We start from the raw sequence: 26,327 nt of genomic DNA, 5'->3' as shown, positions 1-26,327 counted from the left end.
AGCTCTGGAAAGTTCTAGGAGCTCCAAGAGCTTTATTTACATTTTGTATAATCCAGGCTCCATCAACTGTTACCCATGTGCTAAGAATGATACTCTGCTGTCTTAGAAATCCTTTTACAGGTAAGTAACTTTGTGATATATAACATATGCTATAGTAATTTCTCTGACTGGTAGGAAGATTGTTATGGAAATTAATAGGGTCATAAAATTCAAGTATTGTTTCTTTTGATCTTCTTTCAAAAGGACACCAACATTTCATAATTTTGTGAAAATCACACTAACAAAAAATCCAAAGAAGAGGCCAACAGCAGAAAGACTTCTAGCTGTAAGTGTTTAAACAGAAAATATGCTGAAATAGTAATTAGTCTTAAATATACAACTGATTATGGAAGCATAAAAAAATCCTTATGAAATTAATTACTGTATAACATTCATCTGATGTCCATCAAGGTAAGAAATTATAATTTTGAGAACCCTTCCCCTTGACACAATTTTTTGATAGAGTTTTTGGGTCAAAATGTTGTCTGTTGAAAAACGCAAGGAAAATAGATATTATACATGAACACTGGGAAGTTGTGAAATATGTTTATGAAAATAATTTTTTCTTTATAAGATAAAATGATGGGAAGGTAAGCTAAAACAGAAGATTTGTTAGTAGGTGGGATTTTCCTCAGTAAATGTTCTGGAGATTGGTGCTTTTTGTCCAACTCAAGTCACACAATCAAAATTCCTCTGTAGTTGTATAATGCATTCAGTGCTACAGTATATATATTCAGCCTCTACAGTATCCCCTCCTAGCATTTATGGCTGACCCAGGGAATATAAGACCCTAACCAGGACCATCGGCTCGATTATGGCAGGCCAGTACACAGCAATTAAAAACATTTATTGCAGAGTTAATTGAATAGTGGTGATCTGCATGAAGGTGGAAGAACACCTCCAGAACTTTCTATGAATATATGTAACTTCCTATGTTCCGATGTTCATCTTTTTGTTTTGTTTTGGGGGGATTTTGTAGGTGGTTATAGGAGGATACTTGCAGGATCAATGTAATTATTTGTTGTGGCTTTTTTTGCTCTTCCTAATAACTTTTCTGTACATTTCCAAACAGGATTTTGAATTTTCCGAATATGTGATTAGGGATGTATTTTCCAAGCTGCATTAAAGCTTATTAGCACAATTCTATAGTGGGTCTTTTCTGATAGGATCTGCTGAACTATGGTACATTATTTTTTTTTTCCAGAAATATAAAATATGCTTAAAGAAAATTTGAGAAATAGCCAACAATTCTAGGGGACCAAATTAGAAATGTATTGAAAATACAGTAAACTAAATCACAACATATGACAGTGTAACTGAATTGCTATACTTTGAGGTATAATAACTTCTTTAACAGATGATTGTAGCAGGCTTCTGGATTTAGGGTCACAAAACAATTATGAACTGTCCTCCAATAAAGTAGAGGAAACACAATGAAATTTCAGTATAAAGCTAGTTTTTGGGTTTTTTGTTTTTTTTTTTAATTATTTATTCCTTTTTAATCATTCAACAAGTGTACAAGAAAAATCATACATAGGCTCAAAAACAACACTTGATAAATCCATCAAGATAATAACAATTGTGTATGTGTATATATATATATATATATATATATATATATATATATATATATATATATATATATATATATACCCATAACCCACCCTCCCTCCCAACACTATTCTTCATAATTCATTTTTACCCTCTCTCCAATTGTACAATCCCTCCCCCACCCCTCCTTAAATAATTTATCTTCAAAAGAAAAAATGGTGTTTATTCATTACAAAACAATGTTAATGGCTCCCATATTTTAATAAAACTTTTATATTTTTCATTTTGTACCGCTATTGAACGTTCCATTTTATATAAATGACATAGTGAATTCCACCAAAAATTAAAGTTAAGTCTGCTATGATCTTTCCAATTGTTGGTAATATGTTGAATGGCAACTCCTGTCATAATCATAAGAACATAAGCATTGCCTCTGCTGGGTCAGACCAGGGGTCCATCGTGCCCGGCAGTCCGCTCCCGCGGCAGCCCCCCAGGTCCATGACCTGGAAGTGTTCCCTACCTAACCTAAAATATCCATACCCTATTCGCTCAATGTCCTGTAAGGTAACTCTATCTGTACCCTGTAATCCCCTTCGCTTCCAGGAAGTCATCCAGTCCCTTTTTGAACCCCAGAATTGTACTCTGTCTTATCACCTCTCCGGGAAGTGCGTTCCAGGTGTCCACCACCCTCTGAGTGAAGAAGAACTTCCTTGCATTCGTTATGAATCTGTCTCCTCTCAGTTTTTCTGAATGACCTCTTGTTTTAGTTGTCCCTGCTAGTCTAAAGAATCTGTCCCTCTCCACCTTCTCTATGCCTTTCATTATTTTATAAGTCTCTATCATGTCCCCTCTCAGTCTCCGCTTCTCCAGGGTAAAGAGCCCCAGCCTGTCTAACCGTTCGGCATATGAAAGGTTCTCCATACCCTTTATCATCCTCGTTGCCCTCCTCTGGACCCTCTCGAGTATTGCCATGTCCTTCCTGAGGTATGGCGACCAGTATTGGACGCAATATTCCAGATGTGGGCGCACCATTGCTCGATACAGTGGCAGGATACCTTCCTTCGTTCTGGTAGTGATACCTTTTTTGATAATGCCCAACATTCTGTTCGCTTTTTTTGAGGCCGCTGCACATTGCGCCGCCGGCTTCATTGTGTTATCCACCAATACCCCCAGATCTTTTTCTTGTTTGCCTTCCCCGAGTGCCCTCCCTCCCATCGCGTAGCTATACATGGAGTTCCCTTTCCCTATGTGCAAGACCTTACATTTCTCCACATTGAAGTTCATCTGCCATTTTTTTGCCCACTCACTCAGTTTGTTCAGGTCGCTCTGCAGTTCTTTGCATTCCTCAACAGTTCTGACCCTGCTGGAGAGTTTTGTGTCATCCGCGAACTTGATAACTTCGCACTTTGTCCCCATTTCTAGATCATTAATAAATATATTGAACAGCAGTGGTCCCAGCACTGACCCTTGCGGAACACCACTTGTGACCCCTATCCAGTCAGAGTAGTGCCCCTTTACTCCTACCCTCTGTTTCCTGTCCGCCAGCCAATTTTTGATCCATCTGTGCACGTCCCCTTCCACCCCGTGGCTCCACAGTTTCTTCAGTAAGCGTTCATGGGGCACCTTGTCGAAGGCTTTTTGGAAATCTAGATATATAATGTCTACTGGGTCACCTTGGTCCAATTGCTTATTTATCCCCTCAAAGAACTGCAGTAGATTTGTCTGGCATGATCGGCCTTTACAGAAACCATGCTGGCTCGATCTCATCAGATTATTTTTTTCTATATGCTCATTGATACCTTCCCTGATCAGTGATTCGGCCATCTTCCCCGGAACAGAGGTTAAGCTCACTGGTCTGTAGTTTCCCAGGTCGCCTCTCGATCCTTTTTTGAAGATCGGTGTAACATTCGCTATCTTCCAGTCCTCCGGGATTACCCCTATTCTCAAGGACAGGTTGCAAATATGCTGCAGTAGCTCTGCTGTTTCATCTCTGAGCTCTTTCAGTATTCTTGGGTGAATCCCATCTGGGCCCGGAGCTTTGTCCGTTCTTAATCTATCTATCTGTCTGAGAACGTCTTCGAGGCTTACCTCCATGCATGATAATTTCCCCTCTTGATCTCCCCTGAAGATTTTTTCCGGTTCTGGCACACTGGTTGTGTCCTCTATTGTAAAGACCGACGAGAAGAACTTGTTTAGCCTACCAGCCACTTCTTTTTCCTCTTTCACCACTCCCTTCCGGTCACCCTCATCCAGGGGCCCCACCTCCTCCCTTGCTGGTTGTTTCCCTTTCACATATCGGAAAAATGGTTTGAAATTTCTTGTTTCCTTGGCCAGTCTCTCCTCATACTCTTTCTTGGCTTTCCTGACTACTCGGTGACATTCTTTTTGATGCTTCCTGTGCTCTCTCCAGTTTCCTTCAGTTTTATCTTTTTTCCACTTCCGAAATGATTTTTTCTTGTCTCCTATCACTTTCTTTACTTCACTGGTTATCCATGCAGGGTCCCTCGTCTGGTTCTTCTTGGAACCTTTCCTAAATCTTGGTATATATAGGTTTTGCGCCTTGTTTACTGTGTCCTTGAATAGGGACCAGGCTTGCTCCACAGTCCGCGTTTCCTTGGAGCTGTTTCTGAGCTTCTTTCTCACCATTTGTCTCATGGCATCATAGTTCCCTTTCTTGAAGTTAAATGTTGTTGCCTTGGTTCTCTTTCCCATAGGTAGTCCTACTTGCACTTTGAACTGAATCATGTTGTGGTCACTGGTTCCTAGTGGTCCCATGACCTCCACATCCTTTGCTGGTCCTTTCAGCCCATTGAGGATCATATCCAGAATCGCTGATCCTCTCGTTGGTGTCTCGACAAGTTGTTCCATGAAGCAGTCATGGACTGCTTCCAGGAACTCCGTTTCCCTTGCACATTTTGAATTTCCAAGACACCAGTCTATACCAGGATAGATGAAATCTCCCATAACTATGGTGTTTGGGTTCTTGCATTCCTTTCTCAGCTCGGCTACCATTTCTGTATCCTCAGCTTCAGTTTGCCCTGGTGGGCGGTAGAACAATAAAAGTTTGTTATTGCTTGCCGATATCTGACTCTTTTTCCTCATAGACATGCCAAATATCACAGTATCATAAGTTAATGCTACAGGATTTTCTAATAAAGAATTTATTTGATCCCAGATCGAATTCCAAAAGGCTAAGATATAAGGACAAAAAAATAAAAGATGATCCAAAGTGCCTATATCAAGATTACAATGCCAGCATCTATTAGATAATGAACTATTCAACTTTTGTAATCTAACTGGGGTTTTGAGAAGCCAATACCCTAGGCTTAAAAGCCAAAAAGTCCTAGCATTTTTTTCTCTGTAGCTTGAGAGGGGTAATGAAATATACATATCTTAGATCCCAAAAAAGACACATTTAAATGCTGATGGTCTCTGTGCTGGTTTACACAAGAGGAGAGCCTCTTTAAAGATCAGTACGTATGATATTTAAATGAGGAGTTAGCTAAGTTTTTTTCAAGAATTTCCAGTGCTTTCAAGAAACAAATATTAAAGATAATATAAAATCAACTAATGACTACTTAAATACTATGTTCTCTAGTGATGAAACTTATTCATTGGAACTGCCCTTCTGATCAGGGCTGTGGAGTTGGAGTCGGAGACAATTTTGGGTATCTGGAGTCAAAGTTGTGGCTAACAGAATCTGAGGAGTCACAGAATTAATCTACTGACTCCTGCTTCTGATAGTCCAGAAACCGTTAAAAAGTATTATTAGGGTGGATTAAATACATTTTTATTCTTGTATCTCTCTGAATATTATAAAAATTTGATTGCTGTATATTCATACTTTTGAAATATAAGCTTAACATTAGGTTGTGATCAGGTTTTAATATAAAGGAAACCACAGTTCAGTAAATTCTATTTCTGTGGTTTTGACCATATATTCTTAGAATGTGGCAGCTGTACCCCTTGTCACAAATCCCCCTAATACTCAAATTGTTGAATATTAAATGCAAAATTTGACATTTTACATGTTACAACAGTGGTCTCAAACTCGCAGCCCGGGGGGGGGGGGGGGGCACATGCGGCCCACCAGGTACTATTTTGAGGCCCTCGGTATGTTTATCATAATCACAAAAGTAAAATAAAACAGTTTCTTGATCATATGTCTCTTTAGCTATAAATTACAATATTATTATTAAGACTTAGCCAAAAGGAAAGATTTATCAACTATAAAGAGTTTTATCTCATGCAAAATTGTCATTTCTTTAATAAGACATTAACTATTTTTTTTTCTGAGGCCCTCCAAGTACCTACAAATGCAAAATGTGGCCCTGCAAAGGGTTTAAGTTTGAGACCACTGTGTTACAACAATTGATACCTGATTAAATATGAATTCTTTATTAGATGTTTAAGACCATCAGAGAAGAGCTTCTCACAGTGGATTACTTCAAAAACTGAAACACCATGAATTCTTCATCGGTCCATTGATTTTTTTTTTTTTTTAATAAGGATTTTTTAATGTCCAGTAAAAGCACTCTTTAGTGATCTGCAGACTTGTACTTTTAAATCATCTTAAGCCAACTGTACTTATCTCAAAAATGTATAACGGGGAAAAATTGCCGTCACAGATTCATGTTTCGCAGACTGCTGTTTCAAATCTTGATTCCCCTAAAATATAATTTTAAAAAATATTGTATAAGTATTACTGTTATTTTCTGTTGCACTTGAAAGATGAAAAAATGAATAAAGAATATTGAAAAAAAAAATCTTAAATATATGCTAAACAGTTCACTTTAAAAAAGCATACAGAGAAATCACTTCCAATGTCCAAAGCTGCTTCATGTTTTAAATCAAATTCAACATGGCCACAGCATCTTTTTATGCTTCACTGATGTCTTGGACATGCGACTTCTCAACACCAATCAATATCACCAGACTCAAACAAGCATCATCAATTGAACGTCTTTTTTTTAATAATTCTTTATTGATTTTCAAACGTTAATAGTTCAATACAAATAATTAAAGCATAAACACTAGAGAAAACACACTTTAAGTGCATAAAGAATTCAAAATACAATAATTTCCTTCCCCTCCCCCCTAATTAAAAAAAGAAGTACATATATAATTCCAATAATATTGATAACTAATTCTAACAAAACAATAATTGCATTCATAAGAAAACCACAGTATCCCTCCCCACCCCTCTCCCTCCACCTTGAATGTGCATATTTAAGGGGAAAAAACTATTTTCAGTCTTTACAGTATCTTGTTAATGGCTCCCAAATATCTTGAAACTTCGTAAAATTCCCCTGCTGCATAGCAGCATTTCCATTTTATATATAACAAATAAACAGATAGAGGAACCAGTTCAAAAAATACTTTCCACTTTCAACGGTGCTCAGAATCCAAGATGGAATGTAAGAACTCAGAGTGGGGGATTAACCCCTACCAGAACTCTTGTGGTATCTATCATTGCACCATGACTGCTGTGAAAAGTTGTTTTGAAGCATTGAATAAAATAAGTGATACTTTGTAACTTGCACACTTTCAAATTGCTTATAATGTATGAATGATTCAAAGGTTAAGTAACTTAGCTGAAGATTGCTGCTAGCGTTAGTTTGGCTGGGTCCTGACGCGTTTCGCCTTACTGGCTTCCTCAGAGAAACCGCATACAATCTTGCATATTGTTATTTATCCTGGTTTGAAATCAGTGAAATTTTCTTTTCCTGTGATGTCACAGGAAAAGAAAATTTCACTGATTTCAAACCAGGATAAATAACAATATGCAAGATTGTATGCGGGTTCTCTGAGGAAGCCAGTAAGGCGAAACGCGTCAGGACCCAGCCAAACTAACGCTAGCAGCAATCTTCAGCTAAGTTACTTAACCTTTGAATCATTCATACATTATAAGCAATTTGAAAGTGTGCAAGTTACAAAGTATCACTTATTTTATTCAATGCTTCAAAACAACTTTTCACAGCAGTCATGGTGCAATGATAGATACCACAAGAGTTCTGGTAGGGGTTAATCCCCCACTCTGAGTTCTTACATTCCATCTTGGATTCTGAGCACCGTTGAAAGTGGAAAGTATTTTTTGAACTGGTTCCTCTATCTGTTTATTTGTGATTCTGTTTTTTGGAACTAGGCTTTTTTGACCTAACCCAGTCGTTTATATTGGCATTTTATATATATGACATAATGAATTCTACCAAAAGCTATAGTTCAGCCCATCCCAATTTGTCCAATTATACGTAATTTGTTGTATGGCAACCCTTGTCATAATAAGTAGAAGCTTATTATTATTAGAGGAAATTTGGCTCAGCCCTCATTGACATGCCAAACAAAATGGTATCATAAGATAATGCCACTGGATTATCTAGCAAATTATTTGACCCCCATATTGATTTCCAAAAAGCAAGTATCGATGGACAATAGAATAACAAATGATCTAATGTCCTAGCTTCAAGATGACAGTGCCAGCATCTATTAGACTTAGAGCTATCTAACTTCTGTAAACGAACCGGGGTCCAAAATGCTCTTTGTAACAGAAAAAAATCAAGTTTGTCTCATAGATGCAGACACTGTACATCTCATCCTACAAGCCCAAATACGTGGCCATTGAGATGCAGAAATTTGATGCAAATCTGAACTTGAGAAGTACCGTATTTTTTGCTCTTTAAGACACACCTGACCATAAGACGCACCCACCTGTTGAGGAAAACCCAAGAAAGAAAAGGTCCCACCACCCTGCCCTGTACCCCCTCTGGTGTCTAGTGGTAGGCCAGGACAGGGTCTTATAGGGCGAAAAACCTGTAGGCAGCACAGGCACCCCCCGCCCATAGGCAGGCCCCCCACTAGTACCTTTTTTGAAGTCCATTGGAGCTTTCCCGGCTCCTACCTGTCTCCCTTGCCAGGCGGCTCTTCTTCTGTTCGGGCAGAGTGGCACAGAAGGTAGGCACATGCTGTTCGCATTCCTGCCTGGTCCGGCGCTGTTCCCTGCAAGAACTGATTGCAGCCAATCGAGGAGCAGTGCCAGACCATGCAGGAACGCAAACAGCACACGCCTGCCTTCTGTGCCGTTCTGCCTGAACTGATGAAGAGCCATCCGGTGAGAGAGACAGGCAGGAGCAGGGAAAGCTCCAACAGACTTCTAAAAAAGGTACCACTGAGGTGGGGGGGGGGGGGGGAGATATTCGCTCCATAAGACGCACCCTTATTTCCACCTCCTTTTTGAGGATGGGAAAAGTGTGTCTTATAGAGCAAAAAATACGGTACATGTCAAAGTCCAGGTTGTCAGGACAGTGGCCTTGCTGAATGCCAATCTGTCTACCTCCTTGGAAGAGATGTGCAAGACTGCAGCAGGAATATTTAGTCCTTAAAGAGCAACACTCATTGGTGAATATTTCCTCCCTCGTGATTCAAGAATTGGTCACTTTTGAAAGATTGATTTATGGAAGAAAACCAAATTGTGATTACTTGTTCTTACTTGGGTTGTGCTCTGGTCTGTCTTATACATGTGCTCCCAAATTTTTCACTCATTTCAGCAAATTTTGGGTTGGGGATATCTACCAAAGCTACCTGGAATCCTGCAGTCATTGGCCTGCCCTAAATCTGACCACCAGAAGTTGCCATTGTGCAGTCTCCCTCCAGGGGCAGTGAATGCTTCTACTGTAGCATTTCCAGCCAACCTGCAGAGCCATTTAACGTCAGTAAGCTATTTTGTTTCTTTGCTTTTCTTAAAGGGAGGCTAGTAGTCAGCAGAATCATAAAGCCAGCTGCTAGTATATTTTCTTGTCTATATGCTTATTTATTGTAAGTTGTTATTTTTATTTTTTTTTGTCTTAATTAATGTTACTTTGGATGGGCAGACTAAATGGGCCATTTGGCCTTTATCTGCCATTATGTTCTCTGTTTCTAACTTTCATATAGGCAGGTAAAATATCTAAATAAATGAAGAAAAAATATAATAAAGTGAAATAGAAGTGCCAGTTTCTGTCTGCATTCATTTTCCAGAGCAGCATGGATTTGTCTGTTCTGACCCTGCAGACCTTTTGTTTTGCATTTAAAAGCTGCTCTGAGCCTGCTTGCAATGGCAGCAGAATTGAATAAAGTACGAAAGCATACAGAACCTAGAATAGTCATTATCCCAGGACAAGCAGGCAGCATATTCTCACATGTGGGTGACATCATCCATGGAGCCCCAGTACGGACACTTTAAAAGTGCATTGCCACTTTAAGATTTTTATTTTTTTTTAATTTCTTTATTCTTTTTCAAACTTACATCAAGTGCACAAAAAGAACAACATGAAATACTATCATATAACACTTGAATATCATACATTATATTCTTAATATGTAAATTAATTAAAAACCCTCCCCCTCCCATCTTTCTATACAATCATTAAAACTATCATATTCCTTCAAAATTTCAATTTCGCTACATCTTATCTTCCAATCCCCCCCTCCCTATGTATATTATCAAAGAAAAATGATGCCTATTCAGTACAAAAATCAACCATCGGTCTCCATATCTTTAAAAATTTTTTATAACTTCCCAATAGTCCGCACCGTGCAAGCGTGAGTGCCTTCCTGCCCGACATAGCTCACGGCTCCTCAGTTCTTAGTTTTTCATGGAGCTAAGAAGTTGTGTTCTTTGAACGTTGTTCAATTTTTTGCTTTTGCCTTCCCGCTCACACGTAGTTTATGTGTATTCTTTATACTCGTATTTCACATGTATTTTTACTTTAGTGTTTAAAAAATAAATTTCCATCACTGATTCACATAGTTGATGCTTACAGTGCCTTAGCCCTGAATACCGTGTTGAATCCTATATGTAGTGTTCTACCCTGCAAAAACATACAATTAAGAGTCGAAAGCTCCAACAAGAAAAATTATTCGGCACCAGTATGGACACCGAGAATACTTCACAGCCTTCAGCATCGAAAGCATCAATGTCGGCATCAGGGGACATCGCTCCATCAAGTAAGCCAGCTAAAAAGCTGCCAGCTTCCCAGCAGATCTCGCAGGTCACCATTGCATTGAGTCCCTTGATGCTGACCAAGCAACGACCACACTTAATGTGTGGCCTCTCTTACTTTGAAGTGTATATCCTCTTCATGGTCACCCTCACCGAGGCCAGACAGGGAACAATGGTACCGGCAGACCGTCAAATGGTACCAGTGCCCTTGTATCATGAGAAGCTCAAAGTGCTTTTCCAAGTTAATGACATGTTCAAGCTTTTTGCTTCGACACTGGCTCCATCAGTACTGGTCTAGCCTGACCATACGGCCACTAGGTCTTGCAGTACCGATACTGGATCTCAGATACCGCGTTGATTTTTCACATATAAAAGCAGCGTATCTCATCGACGTTCTTCCACATGGTGCAATCCAGTTCTTCAAGATATTAGCATTCATTTTCTCAATGATCCCAGTCCGCTTAGCATCGGTCATCCTCAGCTGCTTCGAAGCATAAACATCACTCTCCTTCCCGTTCTTCTAAGCGCAAAAGGAAATCACATCATACATCATCATCCTCATCAGATCGACATCGGTCTCGATGCCATCATCGATCCCGACGCACTTCCTCACCAAAAGACTTTTATGATTCAGACTTAGTTTAACTAAGAAGAAGGACACGGTAGTACATGAAGAAGGACATGGTACTACTTGAAAGGGTCCAGAGAAGAGCGACTAAGATGGTTAAGGAGCTGGAGGAGCGGCCGTACAGCGAAAGATTAGAGAAACTGGGCCTCTTCTCCCTCGAACAGAGGAGATTGAGAGGGGACATGATCGAAACATTCAAGGTACTGAAGGGGATAGACTTAGTAGATAAGGACATGTTGTTCACCCTTTCCAGGGTAGGGAGAACAAGAGGGCACTCTCTAAAGTTGATAGGGGATAGATTCTGTACAAATGTAAGGAAGTTCTTCTTCACCCAGAGAGTGGTAGAAAGCTGGTACGCTCTTCCAGAGGCTGTTATAGGGGAAAACACCCTCCAAGGATTCAAGATAAAGTTTGACAAGTTTCTGCTGAACAGGAACGTACGCTAGTGGGGCTAGTCTCAGTTAGGGTGCTGGTCTTGGACCAGAGGGCCGCCGCGTGAGCGGACTGCTGGGCATGATGGACCACTGGTCTGACTCAGCAGTGGCAGTTCTTATGTTCAGAGGTTGATATTCCAGAGTCTTCTACAGAGGCTTATGAAATGACTTCTGAGAAGTCTTCTCAATAATCTCCACAAAGAGTTAAGTCTCCCACCGAAAGGCTGTCTTTCACAAAATTAATTTGGCAATTGGACAAAGAGCTTCTAGTCATTAGAAGCAGATTCTGCTCATAGTACTGAGCTTAGAGCAGCCTTTGATCCACCAATATATTGGGAGTTTGTTTTGTTTTGGAGGGGGAGAGCAGGAAGAATAGGTTTTGTTTTCTATATAGTGGTGCAGAGAACTACTATTGAACTGTTGCGCTGGCCCCATTTTTCATAGGTTTTTTTTGTTGTTTTTTTTAAAGGTTGCCCTCCTCTGAATAAAGGGCCAAATGTTTGACTCAAAGGTCACATTTGTGACCTTTGCTAAATAGGGGGAAACCAGTGAAGTTCTATGGAGTAACGAGGGACTGAGCAGCAACAGGTTCCTAATGGAAAGTTTTTGTTCAGCCTGTGGCAGTAGCATGAATTCTGGCCCAGTGCAAGTGACACATTCTAACTGCAAAAGGCCAGGAACCATATCACCATTTCCAAATGGACAACAGCCTCCTATAGACCAGATGTGACCCATGGGCTATAAAGTCCTAGAAGTCAGTTTGTTGTATCTGCTTACTATCAGAACCCTGTAATTGCTTATCTACATCTGATAGCAGCAGAACAGTGCTCTGCTTGCTGTTTAGTAGATTTTCTTCTATAGCAGGGGTCTCAAAGTCCCTCTTTGAGGGCTGCAATCCAGTTGGGTTTTCAGGATTTCCCCAATGAATATGCATGAGATCTATGTGCATGCACTGCTTTCAATGCTTATTCATTGGGGAAATCCTGAAAATCCGACTGGATTGCGGCCCTCAAGGAGGGACTTTGAGATCCCTGCTCTATAGGGTTTTCCCCCCAGCTGTACTATATAGAATAGTTAACGAATGACCAACAGATCAAGAGCTTCTGTAGAAAGCTTTGGAAATGTACTTTTAACCAGTGCAAGTTATATAATCCACAGAAATAACCAGTGATGCATTAAAATTTTAGAGAGTGGTAAAGTGTAACCACTTCAAATATAAGTGGTATAAGAAATGTAAATAAAGTGAATGGGACAGTCATCCAGGACCCAAGCCTAAAGGACAAGGTCAGATTAATCATAAAGAGCAAAGATTCTAGAAAGGGGCGGATGGCTGGGATATACAGTTCATGATTTAAGGCAACTTTAATCCATCCCAGAGTTTGGTTTATCAGAGAACAATTAAAGGTGAACAATAAAACTTTTTCAAATTTATTTAATTCTTGATATACCACTCATCAAAAAAAAAAAAAAAATCTGAGCAGTTTACAATAAAATTGAATATATACTGGGAAATGACATAATCTACAAATGTATGCAGAAGGGAGGAAATACAATATATTTCCTTTAGTGTACTAGGTCTGGTTGAATTGATGGTAGAACTGCATACTTCTAGTGCAAGTGTCTACTAGGGCAAGGTTTCTCAGCACTTTCCTAGAGGCACACCTAGCTAGGCAGGCTTTTTGGAATTAGGTAAATCTGCATATATTGGATCTCCAATACTCTTTATCTCATGCAGATTATTTGTGTCCATTCTGAAAACAGAGTCTCTGGGTGTGGCCCAAGGACTTGACTGTGAACTTAACCTAGGTTACCAAACAACCTCTCAGTGCATGTATAAGAGGAATCCAAGCAATAAAACAACTTATTTAAATTACCTGTTTTTTCCTTTTGAAAAATATATTGATTTGTGATTGTTTTTTGGTTTTTTTTTCCCAACTCTTGAAACTTGTTCTTGCCATTCTTCTATTTCAGCATAGCTTTGTGGTACATCCTAACCTTTCAAGAGTTCTAGCAATTGAACTACTGGACAAAGTCAATAATCCAGATCACCATCAACATTATTGTGAAGCTGATGATGATGATATTGAGGTAAGGAAGCACCTTTGCTTTTCTTGCCCTAAATAGTGCCACTACCTCATAGTAGTAGCTCTTTGTCGTCAAGCTAGACAAAATGTTTAATCAATTTTCTTAAACATTGCAACAGCTAAAACATAAGACACTGACACATTAACTGAAGGGCACTGATTATTGTAGAACACAATAAGTAGATTACTTGAAAGTGAGAACAAGCAACACAACCAACTAAAAACTACTAGCCTCTGAAAAAGTGGATGACAACCACCAGGCAGATTTCATCGTTGGCCAGAAAGGTCAGTCACCAGGAAGATCCACAAGGATGTAGGTTCAGACCAAGGCTACTAACTGCAAAAAGTTTGAAAGAAGAACTAGGTTTTCAGACCAGCCTTAACTGGTCTGAACTGAGATCATCAGACAGTCAATTCTAGAGAAAAGGAACTGAAGGGATGTCTGATGAGTAATCTCTAATCACAAGACAAAAGGGACAGGCAAAGTTGACAGCACACCTTGGGATGACCTTTAAAGGCTTACAAGGGAGCATATACAGTGATTAGCAATGCTAGGTATGAGAGAATACCAGAGTAGGAAGCTAATAGAATTTTGAATTGTAACCTTTAAGAAATTGAAAGTGATGTTTTATTAACAAGGGTGTGACATGATCATGCTTGTAAGCATAAGCAAAGGTGTTTGAACACCCCCAGTATTCTCTCAGATTGAAAGCTGAAAACATACTGAAGGATTGCAGGGTTGTATAAACAGTAAAGCTCTTTTGTCTCCTAGCTATTGCTCTCCCTCTCCCTGCATCCTTTTGACTGGCTAGCTGACCAACTAGCTGAAGGGGAAGGTGGTGGCTGCTGCTGTTTGACTGACTGTGTCTGACCAGTGACCTTCAAGGAAAAGAGAAAACTGTTGCAGCTTATTGGATGGTTATGTATTACCCTTTGTACTGACTGCTGCTTCCTACTCTTTTTACAGCTCATGGGTAATACATAACCATCCAATAAGCTGCAACAGTTTTCTCTTTTCCTTGAAGGTCACTGGTCAGACACAGTCAGTCAAACAGCAGCAGCCACCACCTTCCCCTTCAGCTAGTTGGTCAGAAAGAAGAAAGATGCAGTAAAGCCCTATGAGAGGAGTAGTGGGGCTAGGAAGGGGTTCCTGCCTGGGAGATAGGCATCTGCTGTGAAGGATGGAAGATAAGTTTGGCTGATGGGCATATGACTGGGAGAGGAGTTGAGAGAAGGATAAGGGAAACAGAACATAGGACCGAGGAACAAGAGCAGAGGCACTTATAAATGGAGAATAGCTGTGTGGGCTTGGGAAAGGAGGAAGCAGAGAGGTGGTGAAAGGAAATATAAGTTATGATGAAGATAAAACATGAAAGGGAGAGAAAGAAGAGGGAAGAAAGTGACAGTAGATGAACTATGGAGAGACAGGCAATAGAGAAAAGGAAAGAGAAATCTTAAGGAAATAACAGAAGACAAGAAAAGAATTCTTCAAAGAAGGAATCTGAGAGTAGAGAGGAAACTTAAGAGAAGACCAGAAACAGGAACTTGTCCAAACCTTTCTTATACCCAGCTACACTAACTGCTGTTACCACATCCTCTGGTAATGAGTTTGAGTCTAATTATTCTTTGAATGAAAAAAATATTTCCTCATATTTGTTTTAAAAGTACTTGCATGTAATTTCATTGAGTGTCCCCTGGTTTTTGTACTTTTTGAAAGGGTGAAAAATTGATTCACTCTTATCCATTCTAAACCACTCAGGATTTTGTAGACCTCAGTCATGTCATATTTTCATCTTTTGCAGCCTGTGTTAGCTGTTCGACATACTATCCGCTCTACAAACAAGAGCTCCAGAGCAGAAAGGACGGCATCAGAAATCAATTGTGAGTTCCGTGAATCATTTTTGTATGTTTTCACTTGTTTGTCCAAGTAACATAAAAGTGAATATTTCTTTTTATTTAGCAACATTGACAACTGTGTTGTAAAACTTTCAGATGGCATGTTGTCTACTAGCCAACGTTTCATGGTAAGCAGCTGTTTCTTCAGGGTTTCCTGACCTCCACTTTCTTTACACACATTGAGCAAACAATGCAATGTGTGTAAAGAAAGTGGCGGTCAGGAAGCCCTGAAGAAATGGTTGTTTGCTGTGAAACATTGGCTAGTAGACAAGAAGCCACCTGAAAGTTTTACAACACAGTTGTCAATGTTGCTAAATTACATCTCAGTCCCACACTTAAAATTAGCATAGTGGCAATTGTATATTTTCCACAGAAGTTTTTTATGCCGATGATGTGGGTGGAGGAGGCTTGAGCATTTATGCCCTGCCGAAACAAACCTGAGGCTTTTTCGTCCGTTGAGTTAATACTCTCAGCCCTACGAGTGGAGCAAGTTTGTGATTATCACTTCTTTATTGAACCATCTTCAAACTTTATCCCAGATTTTATCACCGGGTTTAAGAAGTGGTCTTCATTAATTTTGATCCAAATAGGTGAAGGAGAGTTCTCAAATATCTGCCCAGACTTTAGATCACTGTTCTTGTACTATGTGCTAGTTATGTTCACCCTTTAGATAATTCTGTTAACTGTATTGAACTAATAGATATATAGCGGTATATAAATACAATTTTATGTTATGTTCCCATGCAAGACCACAACAATGCTGATCATTGTTTGTTGATGACATCCACCCTACCAGTCTTTTCGGGTGTTTTCTCAAGGGGGTAGGCATTTCTAAATACATTCTCTTTGTCTGTTGAGAAATGCATAGGAACAGAGAAGCCCCCTGTAAACCAGCATGCTATGATTTTGTCTTTATTATATGATCAGACAATCAGAAATACGATTAAGATGAGTCTTGATGAAGACCAATGGAGGGAGAAAAAGGATTAGTGGGATAGAGCTAGAATATTGGCTAGTACCAAAGTTAACTATAACATTTTCTACCCCTGACAATTCAGATGAAGTATATTTTATTTCAATAATTGCATTTCATGACTTTTTTTCTTTTTTTCTCAAATTTTACAGTTGATAAACTACAGTTTGAACCCCCTTTGCGTAAAGAAACAGAAGCTCGTGATGAAATGGTAAAGCTGCTTTTTCTGTTATCATTTGGCCAATTTGTTTTTAGGAAAGTTCTCTAGGGACCACAGAATTATAGGATAATTGATTGACTCAGTAACGTTGTCTGAATTTTGTTCCTTAAGCTAATGAAGGCTTGTGAGTGTACTTGAGGTAGCAATTTTGAGCTTTTGAGATGGAAGAAGTCATAGCAAAAATTCAGTGGCAGCATCTTCTAGCAAGACTTAGGCTTTGCACTGCAGTAGCCCTACTGTGGATGGTCCCTTTGTTAAGAATGATTTGGCTGAGTTGGGGAGGGAGTGGTATAAAAAAAGATGGAAAAAAAACTCCTGAGTATTTGGAAAAGTAGACTCTGTAGCCCAATGAAGATTTGTTCTTATTTTGCTGGGAAGCCTACTGGAGTGGGAGGAAACTACCAGACCCCAAACAAATTATAGGATAATATTATATGATAAATCATAGGCCAAAGTAACTAGCTTAAGCTGAAAACATTTATTTTGCAGCATACATCTGAATAAATGAATTTGGTAATCACTGATGGAGAAAACATGTCATGTCTGGATGCTTGTCAAGGGGATTCATTCCCATTCCTTAATTCAAAAGGGCATTCATGAGCAGCCAATGCCATCTTGAAGAATGTTTAATCGTTAAAGTAATGAGGCTAGTGCTAAAATACTAAAGTCCTAGAAATTAATAGTGAAGTAGGCTATTATCAGCAGTTGATATCTCCTGGTTGCTGCTAATCAGAACAAGTAAATCCTGTACCTTTAGTTTGCTCATATACCCTTCAGCATATGGAGTAATATGGTCATAATGTTGCAGAGGATTATTTTCTTTAGAAGGTAGCATTGCAACATTTGCATACCTGTTACAGGTATAATTCACTCAGATCCTCAGAGCATTTTATAAAACAGAAATAAAATAAATTAACAATAAACTAGATAAAATAAGTGACTGGCTTCACACAAATAAACTCTCTCTCAACATCGATAAATCCTGCGGCCTCCTATTTCCTATTAAAAATAGTGAGTCACTATTAGGAAAGATTTTTATCAAATCCACCGCCATAAAAATTGAAACAAAAATAAAATTACTGGGAGTAATCATCAATAAGGACCTTACTTTCCACGATCACATCAGCTCGGTGGTAAAAATATGTTTTTACAAGCTTCGCTTTATTCGTTCTCTAACTTCTATTCTAGACACGGACGCTATCAAAACTTTGGTTCATTCCTTAGTTATCTCCCACCTTGATTACTGCAACTCTCTATATAACGGAATTCTCCAAAAAGAAATCTGACGTTTACAGTTAATCCAAAACACGGCAATAAAACTTATATACAAACTAGGTAAATATGATCACGTCACCCCTCTCCTGAAAGAAGCACATTGGCTTCCCATTACACATCATGTTACTTATAAAACCATCCTGCTGACCTTCAAATTAAACTCTCCTATCAGCCTTCCTACCTTGATAGGCTTCTTATTCCATAATGCCCAACACGGACACTTAGATCAGCAGACCAGAATTTCCTTTCAATTCCCTCTATAAAGGATTTTTTCTACATTAGAAAAACAAATTTTTCAGTAGTTGCCCCAACATTGTGGAATGCTCTGCCACATCAACTCCGTCATGAGAAACAACTTGATAGATTCAAGATAAGCCTAAAGACTTTCTTATTTCGAGATGCTTTCAACTGCTCTTGAAGCATCTCCTTCCCACTCAACCAACCGCTTCTATGAAGCGATCCTATCCTAAATGTTTTATCCTTTCCCTCCATTTTCTTTCAATCTCCATTTTTTTTCTCTCTCTCTTTCTTTTCTTCTTCTAATTATGTAACTTTACCCCTCCCTTCCCCTCTTACCATCACTCTCAAGTTCGTCCTGTTCATGTCCTTAATGTACACTTTTATCAACTCCTTTTATAAATATAATCTTTTATCTCTATTTTTAACATTTTACTGTAAACCGGCTAGATACCAGTTGATGGTCGGTATATTAAAAATTAATAAACTTGAAACACACTTAGAATACTATTTTTTTAAATTTAAAATTATTTATAACCTGCCTATCTACAAATCTGCCTATCTACAAATCTAGACGAGGAACAATAAACATACAAATATAAAGTTTTATATTTGTAACAAAAATAGTGTCTGTCTAGTTCAGCACCTGAGGTGCATTCTATAGCCTGTCCCAGTTAGAAAGCTTTCAAATAAAGATACTTGGACTTAATGCCTAAAAAACTTCACCAAAATATTTTAAGAGATTTAATTGTGACTATTTGGAGTAAAACAAATCTCAAAGAGCTGGAATATCTAATAGAGAAAATTGACTTTTCAAAGAGTAAATCACCTGGACTACTTGGCATAAACTCCAGAGTACTGAAAGCTCAAAAGTGAAATTACAGACCTATTAGCAATTAGTAACCTAGCTTTAAAATCTAGTACTAACATAGCACCGGTTTTTAAAAAAATGGTTCTGGGGTAATCCAGACAACTACAGACCAATACATTAGCTTGGATGGTAGGCAAAATAGTACAAAATATTGTGAAAAATAAAATTCTCTGAGGGGGGCCAGCAGGCCTTCATATTCTCACAGCTGGGTGATGTCATCTGGCACAGCCCAGCATGGTGAGGAAGGGCCTCTGGCCTCCGAGGGTCCTCTGTACCCCATGAAGTGGAATTCTTTTTTTTTTTTTTTTTTGAATCTTTATTGAGTTTCTAAAGCTAACAAAAATGCAATACAGTATCTATACAAATAATATTAATCGAGGGGTGACCCGGGAAACTACAGGCCGGTAAGTTTGACCTCGGTTCCGGGAAAGATGATGGAAGCACTGATTAAGGACACCATCTGCGATCACATAGAAAGCAATGGGTAGCTGAAGGTAAGCCAGCACGGCTTCTGCAAGGGGAGGTCATGCCTCACAAACTTGCTGTACTTCTTTGAGGGAATAAACAGCCAGATGGATAAAGGGGAATCCATAGACATCATTTACCTGGACTTCCAAAAAGCCTTTGACAAGGTACCCCACGAACGGCTGCTAAAGAAACTGTGGAACCACGGGGTGCAAGGGGATATCCACCGATGGATCAAACACTGGCTGGCAGGCAGAAAACAAAGGGTTGGAGTAAAGGGCCATTACTCAGAATGGCAAAGGGTCACGAGTGGAGTCCCACAGGGGTTGGTTCTGGGACCGCTTCTGTTCAATATATTTATTAACGACTTGGAGACAGGGACGAACTGTGAGGTTATTAAATTTGCAGACGACACCAAACTCTATAGCAGGGTTAGAACCAAGGAAGACTGTGAAGACCTGCAAAGGGACTTAACGAGACTGGAGGACTGGGCAAAAAAATGGCAAATGAGTTTTAACACTGAGAAATGCAAAGTCATGCATGTAGGGAAAAAGAACCCGATGTTCAACTATAAAATGGGGGGATCATTGCTGGGGGTGAGCAACCTTGAAAGAGACCTGGGGGTGATGGTGGACACAACATTGAAAGCATCAGCACAATGTGCGACAGCCTCAAAGAAAGCGAACAGAATGTTGGGTATCATCAAAAAGGGTATCACGACCAGGACGAAGGAAGTCATTTTGCCGCTGTATCGGGCAATGGTGCGCTCGCATCGGGAGTACTGTGTCCAATACTGGTCACCGTACCTCAAAAAGGACATGGCGGTACTTGAGGGAGTCCAGAGAAGAGCAACAAAACTGATAAAAGGTATGGAAAACTTCTCATACGCTGACAGATTGGAAATGCTGGGGCTGTTCTCCCTGGAAAAACGGAGACTTAGAGGAGACATGATAGAAACCTTCAAAATCATGAAGGGCATAGAGAAGGTAGACAGGGACAAATTCTTCAGGCTGTGGGGAGCCACAAGTACAAGGGGGCACTCGGAGAAATTGAAAAAGGACAGGTTTAGAACAAATGCTAGGAAGTTCTTTTTCACTCAGAGGGTAGTAGACACATGGAACGCGCTCCCGGAGGCTGTGATAGGCCAGAGCACGCTGCATGGGTTCAAGGAGGGTCTAGATAGGTTCCTAAAAGAAAAGGGGATTGAGGGGTACAGATAGAAGTGGAGGAAGGTTACAGGAGTAGTCAGAAACCACTTCATAGGACGTGGACCTGATGGGCCGCCGTGGGAGCGGACCGCTGGGCAAGATGGACCTCTGGTCTGACCCAGCGGAGGCAACTTCTTATGTTCTTATATATGCATTTCTAATCAATCAAAATCCATACAACATTAAAAAAAACCCCACCCAACCAATATTTCATAAGGGAATAGAAACATACAAAAGAAATACCCCCCTCCCGCCCCCTGGGTGTGTGTGCATTATACCAACAGAAATAAAGGAAAAGGCAACTATAATGAATCCATAAAAGACGTCAAAGGGCCCCAAATTAACTTGAATCTCTTAGTATGCCCCAGCATATCAGCATTCATCTTTTTAAATCTATAACTTAAATATAAATTTGCCCACCAAAAATTAAAGTTAAGGCGATCCCAGTTCTTCCAATTGCGAGTAACCATTTTGGCCTTTATATCTGTCCAATGAAGTGGAATTCTTATTAACTAACTGATGTCAATACTTTATATGCAGGCCTGTCCTGCATTTCTATTTCAACCTGCTTATGTTTCATTTATCAAAGAAGCAGGCTGAGGCCCTGCTGGACACTAAGGCTTTGCTGGAAGAATACAGGCCTGTCATGTATATGAGCAAGAAAGATATATGGTTCCTGGTACAGAGAAGCACAGAAAAACAAGCCTTTATGTAAAGATATAGGCTTTAGGTTTTAAGAATGTACTGAACTTTTTACCTAAAACGGACCCTGGCCAAATAAGGCAAGACAGTAATATAGGAAAAAATGTGGAATTGTATAAGGACTGGCCATATATGGATAAGCGCAGCTATGGTTACCGGAATATGATAGGACAGGGCAGATAGTAGCATCTTTGCAATATGAGACAAGCCTTGATTGGCACAAGAGTAAAAGGTGTAACTATGAGAGAAGATTATAAAAATCGATGCATGCCCTTTGTTTAACTAGAGATGATTACTTACAGCTAGATATTTTAGCATCTGTCTGTATGATTTTTCTAATGATCTCTCCAGTGAATTACAATTGAGACAATATGTTTTTTAACATGTTATTGTTTTACATTTGATACTTTGCTTAAATAAAATATTGTCTGATTTTGGGTAATACATTGCACGTCTGTGTGGTTTTTGGAGTCAGCCTGTGAAGGGCTTTGGCAGCAAGCTCTTCAATAGATACTTGCTAGCAAAATTTATGTAGAAGAATTTTGCAGTGACACACCACACCAAAGCATGAGCACTGGTCCCTCAGTCCTATAACATAGATTAAAGAATACAACTTCAAGGGGAAGGTGTATGGGTATATGAGAATATTTGGTCTATTGTGGCAGTCATAAATATTAGTTACCTGCTTGTTTGGCTAGGGGTCATCACCAGTGATTGGGGGAACAATTGTGCTTACCTCTGTGGTCTATGAGACCATTTCAAAAGTCATTTCATTTTGCTGTTTAGTTGGCACATCTTGTACATGCAGTTTTGTGAAATCACACTTAAGACACATTTGCCAGCACTTTCACATAATGCCAACTAATTTGTCTCTCTCATGTTTTTGAAGTGGCTGTTGCCACTAGATTTGCAGGGAAATTGTATTTTCCACCCTTCTTATAATATTTATTGAAGAAACCACATTTGGCAGAGCCTTTTGTAAAATACTTGAAATTGTGTAAGTCTCAACCTCAATGTCCCAGTTCATACTTAAACCCAGGGCAGGATTAAGTCTTCGAGGGCCCCTAGGCAAACAAGTACCGTATTTTCACGCAAATAACGCGCACCCGTATAAAACGCGCACACGGGTATAGCGCGCAGAAATCACGCTGATATGTACAAAAACTTTGGTATACCGCGCTCACGGGTATACCGCGCATGCTGCCCGACGCTCCTTTCGCCCGCCCTGACTTTCCGTGCGCTGTCCCGACTCTCCGTTCACCCCCCCTGACTTCCGTGCACTGTCCCCCCTTGAAGGTCTGTCCCCATCCTGAAAGCCTGATGCCCCCCCCCCGACGTCCGATACATCCCTCCCCCCGAAGGACCGCCGATTCCCCAACAATATCGGGCCAGGAGGGAGCCCAAATCCTCCTGGCCACGGCGACCCCCTAACCCCACCCCGCACTACATTACGGGCAGGAGGGATCCCAGGCCCTCCTGCCCTCGACGCAAACCCCCCTCCCCCCAACGACCGCCCCCCCCAGCCGACCCGCGACCACCCTGGCGACCCCCACGACCCCCCCACCCCCCTTCCCCGTACCTTTGGTAGTTGGGCCAGAAGGGAGCCCAAACCCTCCTGGCCACGGCGACCCCCTAACCCCACCCCGCACTACATTACGGGCAGGAGGGATCCCAGGCCCTCCTGCCCTCGACGCAAACCCCCCTCCCCCCCAACGACCGCCCCCCCCCCAAGAACCTCCGACCGCCCCCCCAGCCGACCCGCGACCCCCCTGGCGACCCCCACGACCCCCCCACCCCCCTTCCCCGTACCTTTGGTAGTTGGCCGGACAGACGGGAGCCAAACCCGCCTGTCCGGCAGGCAGCCAACGAAGGAATGAGGCCGGATTGGCCCATCCATCCTAAAGCTCCGCCTACTGGTGGGGCCTAAGGCGCGTGGGCCAATCAGAATAGGCCCTGGAGCCTTAGGTCCCACCTGGGGGGCGCGGCCTGAGGCACATGGTCGGGTTGGGCCCATGTGCCTCAGGCCGCGCCCCCAGGTGGGACCTAAGGCTCCAGGGCCTATTCTGATTGGCCCACGCGCCTTAGGCCCCACCAGTAGGCGGAGCTTTAGGATGGATGGGCCAATCCGGCCTCATTCCTTCGTTGGCTGCCTGCCGGACAGGCGGGTTTGGCTCCCGTCTGTCCGGCCAACTACCAAAGGTACAGGGAAGGGGGGTGGGGGGGTCGTGGGGGTCGCCAGGGGGATCGCGGGTCGGCTGGGGGGCGGTCGGAGGTTCTTGGGGGGGGACGGTCGTTGGGGGGGAGGGGGGTTTGCGTCGAGGGCAGGAGGGCCTGGGATCCCTCCTGCCCGTAATGTAGTGCGGGGTGGGGTTAGGGGGTCGCCGTGGCCAGGAGGGTTTGGGCTCCCTTCTGGCCCGATATTGTCGGGAAGTCGGCGGTCCTTCGGGGTGGGGGTGCGAGTGGTCCTGCCGGGGGGGGGATGTATCGGACGTCGGGGAGTCGGCCGGGCAAGAGGGCTTGGGCTCCCTCTTGCTCCGATCGTGGATGCGGGTGCGGGTGGGAGCGCGTGCGAGCGGTCGTTCGGGGTGGGGGTGCGAGTGGTCCTGCCGGGGGGGGGATGTATCGGACGTCGGGGAGTCGGCCGGGCAAGAGGGCTTGGGCTCCCTCTTGCTCCGATCGTGGATGCGGGTGCGGGTGGGAGCGCGTGCGAGCGGTCGTTCGGGGTGGGGGTGCGAGTGGTCCTGCCGGGGGGGGGGGGTGTATCGGACGTCGGGGAGTCGGCCGGGCAAGAGGGCTTGGGCTCCCTCTTGCTCCGATCGTGGATGCGGGTGCGGGTGGGAGCGCGTGCGAGTGGTCGTTCGGGGTGGGGGTGCGAGTGGTCCTGCTGGGGGGGTGAGTCGGGCGGGGTGGGAACTATGTTTTAAAACTTTTGTATACCGCGCTCACGCATATAACGCGCGAGGGGTATGCGCGGTAGGTAAAAACGCGTATAACGCGCGCGTTATATGCGTGAAAATACGGTACACTGGGCCCCCTGGCCCTGCCCCACCCATGTCCCATCTTGCCCCGCCCCCATTTACCTGTTTTCTTATTTTTTAATGCTTTTTATTAAATGATTATATATATATATCCCTTTTTTATTGTAATAAATCTACAATGAATCAATAAAAAAATAGTTTGTTTCATTCAAAATGATGACTTTCTATGCAGGTAGATAGCGGTTTTTAGCGCTGGGAGCTGCACTGATTGCCTCACGCTGCTCCCGATGCTCATAGGAACTCCTGGCATTAAAAACTGCTAGCGCTGTTTAGTAAAAGGGTTACATAATGTAGATAAATAATAAAGCAATAGGACAAACCACTAATGATTATAATCATAATAAAAAGCAAAATACCAAAGAATTAACAGACTACAGGAGAGGAAAACATGGAGTATACTATATGTGAAGATGGAAGCATGGATAAGATGACACAGAAGTAGTGCATAGTGAATGAGTAGACCATGAAGATTGTGAGCAATGAGCACCATAAGTGCCATATTGATTAAACTAGTGAGAAAAAGGCAAAAAAAGACAATACCTTGAAGAATAGCAGAGTACAGAACTTACTACTGAAAAAAACTCTGCAAGCATATAAGGAGGAAGAAACTGGTAAATTATGTCAGTATGTAAAAAGACTAAAACTAAAAAGAAAAGAATAGAAGGGAGATTAAACTAACCAAATTATAACATCAAAGAGTCCCTTACTTAAATAAAAAAATGGTGATGCTATGGGACAATGCAAAATGAAATTGAAACCAAAAAATAACAAAAAAAAAAAATGGGGGGAACGTAGATAAATCAAAATGCCATATGTATTCAGAACCCATAGATATTACTTTTAACTGATAGACCATATGAAGAGCCGCTGGTAAAGCCCAAAAAAAGAGCAGTAAAATATCTGCATACCGTGTTGTACTGAAAGAGCCCTCGGTCAAAAGCTAAAAATAAACACAACTCTACTGAATACAAAGCCGATCGGTTGTAAAGTGAAAATTATAAGACACTCTTTTAAAACAAAATTACAAAAGCCAATTTAAACCGGAGATTTATAAAAAATGAAACATATTGGGCTCATACCTTTGTTTGAAGAACGGCAGCAATGTAAAATGAAAATGAAACTGGCAGGAAAAAACCTTATGGACTTTTTCCACTTTAGAAGATGAGAGGGGGCTTAATCGAGATCGCAAGCTCAGGTGGGAGCAAGAAGCAAGGGAGGAGGGGGGGCGCTTTGCCGTTAAAAAAACCCAAAAACCTGAGTTTGTTTCTTCAGCGGGCCCCCCCCCTGACTATTTCAGGCCCTAGGCATGTGCCTAGTTGGCCTATTAGGTAATCTGGCTCTGCTTAGACCCCTGTGCAAAATTGGGCTTATTTTCCTATATTAAGCCTTCAGTTTAGAAAATCGACTTGGAAATTACTTCATAAACCAATTGCTTACCTCTACTTTCTGTTCCCTATAATTTTTCCTTTCTTGGTTTGATGTAATACCCTTTTATCCACAATCTTTACGTAAAAATGGAAAATTTCCAAGGCTATTTAAGCCAAAATAAATTAGTAGTCAGTGAATCACAATTCACTGTGGATGTGGTTGAATCTAGCTGGAAGAGAGTGCACAACCACAGAAGGAAATTGTAATTCATTGCATTTTTTCCTATGACTGCTGGTGACTTTAAATTTTTTTTCAAGATAGTTGTGAAACATAAAGGTAAGGAACTGAATGATCTACAAAA

At 41.3% G+C, this 26,327-nt stretch overlaps 1 protein-coding gene across 3 annotated transcripts in view; it reads left to right on the top strand.

Moving 5' to 3' along the window:
* The window catches only part of MAP4K5 (mitogen-activated protein kinase kinase kinase kinase 5), a 293,565-nt gene that overhangs the window by 154,756 nt on the left and 112,482 nt on the right, over nt 1-26,327 (top strand). For 2 of the 3 annotated variants that reach the window (XM_033950938.1, XM_033950937.1), the window contains exons 5-8: nt 244-325; nt 13,601-13,717; nt 15,516-15,594; nt 16,735-16,793. In XM_033950938.1, coding sequence (XP_033806829.1) covers nt 244-325; nt 13,601-13,717; nt 15,516-15,594; nt 16,735-16,793 — 337 coding nt within the window. The remainder of the gene's footprint in view (nt 1-243; nt 326-13,600; nt 13,718-15,515; nt 15,595-16,734; nt 16,794-26,327) is intronic. The other variant, XM_033950939.1, reaches the window with a different exon arrangement.

Source organism: Geotrypetes seraphini, chromosome 7 (genome assembly GCF_902459505.1).
Source record: "Geotrypetes seraphini chromosome 7, aGeoSer1.1, whole genome shotgun sequence".
Taxonomy (NCBI): domain Eukaryota; kingdom Metazoa; phylum Chordata; class Amphibia; order Gymnophiona; family Dermophiidae; genus Geotrypetes; species Geotrypetes seraphini.
Note: the sequence above shows the minus strand (reverse complement) of the source record. Positions and strands in the feature narration are given on the sequence as shown.